The sequence below is a fragment of the Cyprinodon variegatus genome, unplaced genomic scaffold (assembly GCF_000732505.1).
Source record: "Cyprinodon variegatus isolate N-32 unplaced genomic scaffold, C_variegatus-1.0 Scaffold803, whole genome shotgun sequence".
NCBI classification, from domain to species: Eukaryota; Metazoa; Chordata; class Actinopteri; order Cyprinodontiformes; family Cyprinodontidae; genus Cyprinodon; species Cyprinodon variegatus.
In genome coordinates, this window is record NW_015151256.1 from 286,910 (window position 1) to 288,764 (window position 1,855).

At 39.7% G+C, this 1,855-nt stretch overlaps 1 protein-coding gene across 1 annotated transcript in view; it reads left to right on the forward strand.

Moving 5' to 3' along the window:
• The first annotated feature begins 1,296 nt into the window (after positions 1–1,296).
• Positions 1,297–1,855, forward strand: part of tollip (toll interacting protein) — a 12,398-nt gene continuing 11,839 nt past the window's right edge. The window contains exon 1 of the mRNA XM_015396530.1: positions 1,297–1,469. Within this exon, the coding sequence (XP_015252016.1) occupies positions 1,437–1,469 (33 nt within the window). The 5' untranslated portion in view covers positions 1,297–1,436. The remainder of the gene's footprint in view (positions 1,470–1,855) is intronic.

Sequence of the window (1,855 nt, forward strand, 5' to 3'; positions counted from 1 at the left end):
CAATCTCTGACTCAGAGGAGGACAAAGAGGCGCCACACTCCTGGTATGACACCTGCAGATTACTGGCAGTTGAGTCAGAGGAGGAAGACTCAGGTGCCACTGGCCTCTGGCTTTTCTTCTGCCTCTTTGCTGCGGGTGGAGAATCATCCTCCTGCTCTCCCTTTCACTGTAGAGGCCTGCTCATGGGATGGAGCCTGAGGGAGTGCCTCAGTCATAAGCCCTCTGACCCTCAGGGCCTCCTCCAGGCTTCTTTTTGCCCGATTTGAAGGATGGGTCCGGTGTATCCTCTCTGTCCTGGGATATCCCAGGATTCATTGTGAGTCAAAGCAAGCCGGCTATTCCGTCATCAGAGGAAAAAGGTACTTGACCCCCAACAGTGGTTAATATTGGAAGTTTAGCTTAATATGATACAAGTTCTGTCAATAGTTCCGTCTGAAATAAATGAAAATAGTTGTTTTAATGGTTATTGAGTCAGATATGTGGCGGTAATGTTTGATTTATCTAAAGGTTTTTATCTGTTACTGTGTAAATGGGTTTGGCTGTAATTTAAGGACAGATTTTAATATATCTGCAGTGTGGGAACTATAAATCTGGTAGGATTCGTATTTTTTTATTGCTATTTTGCACAATTTGCTCAACTAATTATTTGTTGTTGTTGAACATAAGAGTTGTTGCAGATGTATTTTTTATACATACATTGTTTGGATTTACTTATATCTTTCTAAGCCTTTCATAGAATAGAATAGAATAGAATAGAATAGAATAGAAAAGAATGGAATAGAAAACCTCTTTACTGTCCCACAATGGCGAAATTTACAGCAGCAAAAAGATAATTGAAAAAAAATGGTCACACAACTGTGGACCTTAGAAAAATGTATAAAAATGAATAACATAATAGTGAAGAGTTAAAGGATACACAATAATATCCTGTACTGTAAAGTGTTTTAACAATATAAAACTGTTCACCTGGAGAATAAATAACCAATATCGAGCTATGGACATTTTTAAAGTTATGGATATTTGAAAATAGCAGCAACATCAGCGATGTGCAAAATAACAGCAGCATGTTTTTTAACTGACTAAGGTTTAAATCATTACATTTGCTTTCATTTGTTCATGCTCTTGGTGGCTTTCTCCTTTATTCCACTTTGAATTCTCATGAGTGTAGCATTTTTCGTTTACTTTAAATTAAAAAAAGAAAAAGTTTGGAAAAGTTCGGTATTTATTCCTCTCTTGCTTCAACCACTGATGTTGAACCTCCGGACACTAGGGGGCAGTATTTCTCAATTACTCTCAAGGCGGGACACTTCCGGTGTCAATTATAAACCAAACATAGAGGCTCGGTTATTTTAATGAGTCACTAAAGGCTGCCTTATTGTTTAAAGAAGCGTCACGTCTCTACAGAGAGATTTAATACAGATCCTCAGGGGGACGACATGGCGACCACCATCAGCACGCAGCGGGGACAGGTAACAGTAGCTGTTAGCTGGCTGACAGCTGGACTCACGGCTATAGGCGACACTTGTGTCCTGATTTATGTTTCCTACTAACAAACACTCAGGCCCAAACCATAGCCAGAGTCCGACAGAGTCGTTTTATTAGACAAATGTTGTCATTAGTGGCTAATTATCTACGTTGGCTTTCTGTCCTGTGGTGCTAGCTTTATTGTTTACTGTCATCCGCATCTTTTCCATTTCTCTTCTCTGTTCCTGTTTCTAAACACCACAGATCTGACCAGCTGTGTCACACTGTGTGACACATAACACTATACATCCTCTAAAAATCAGTCTGTTAGTAGGGAGTCTGCTAAATCACTGATACTGACTCATTTCCCAGCAAATAAGATCGCATCAGC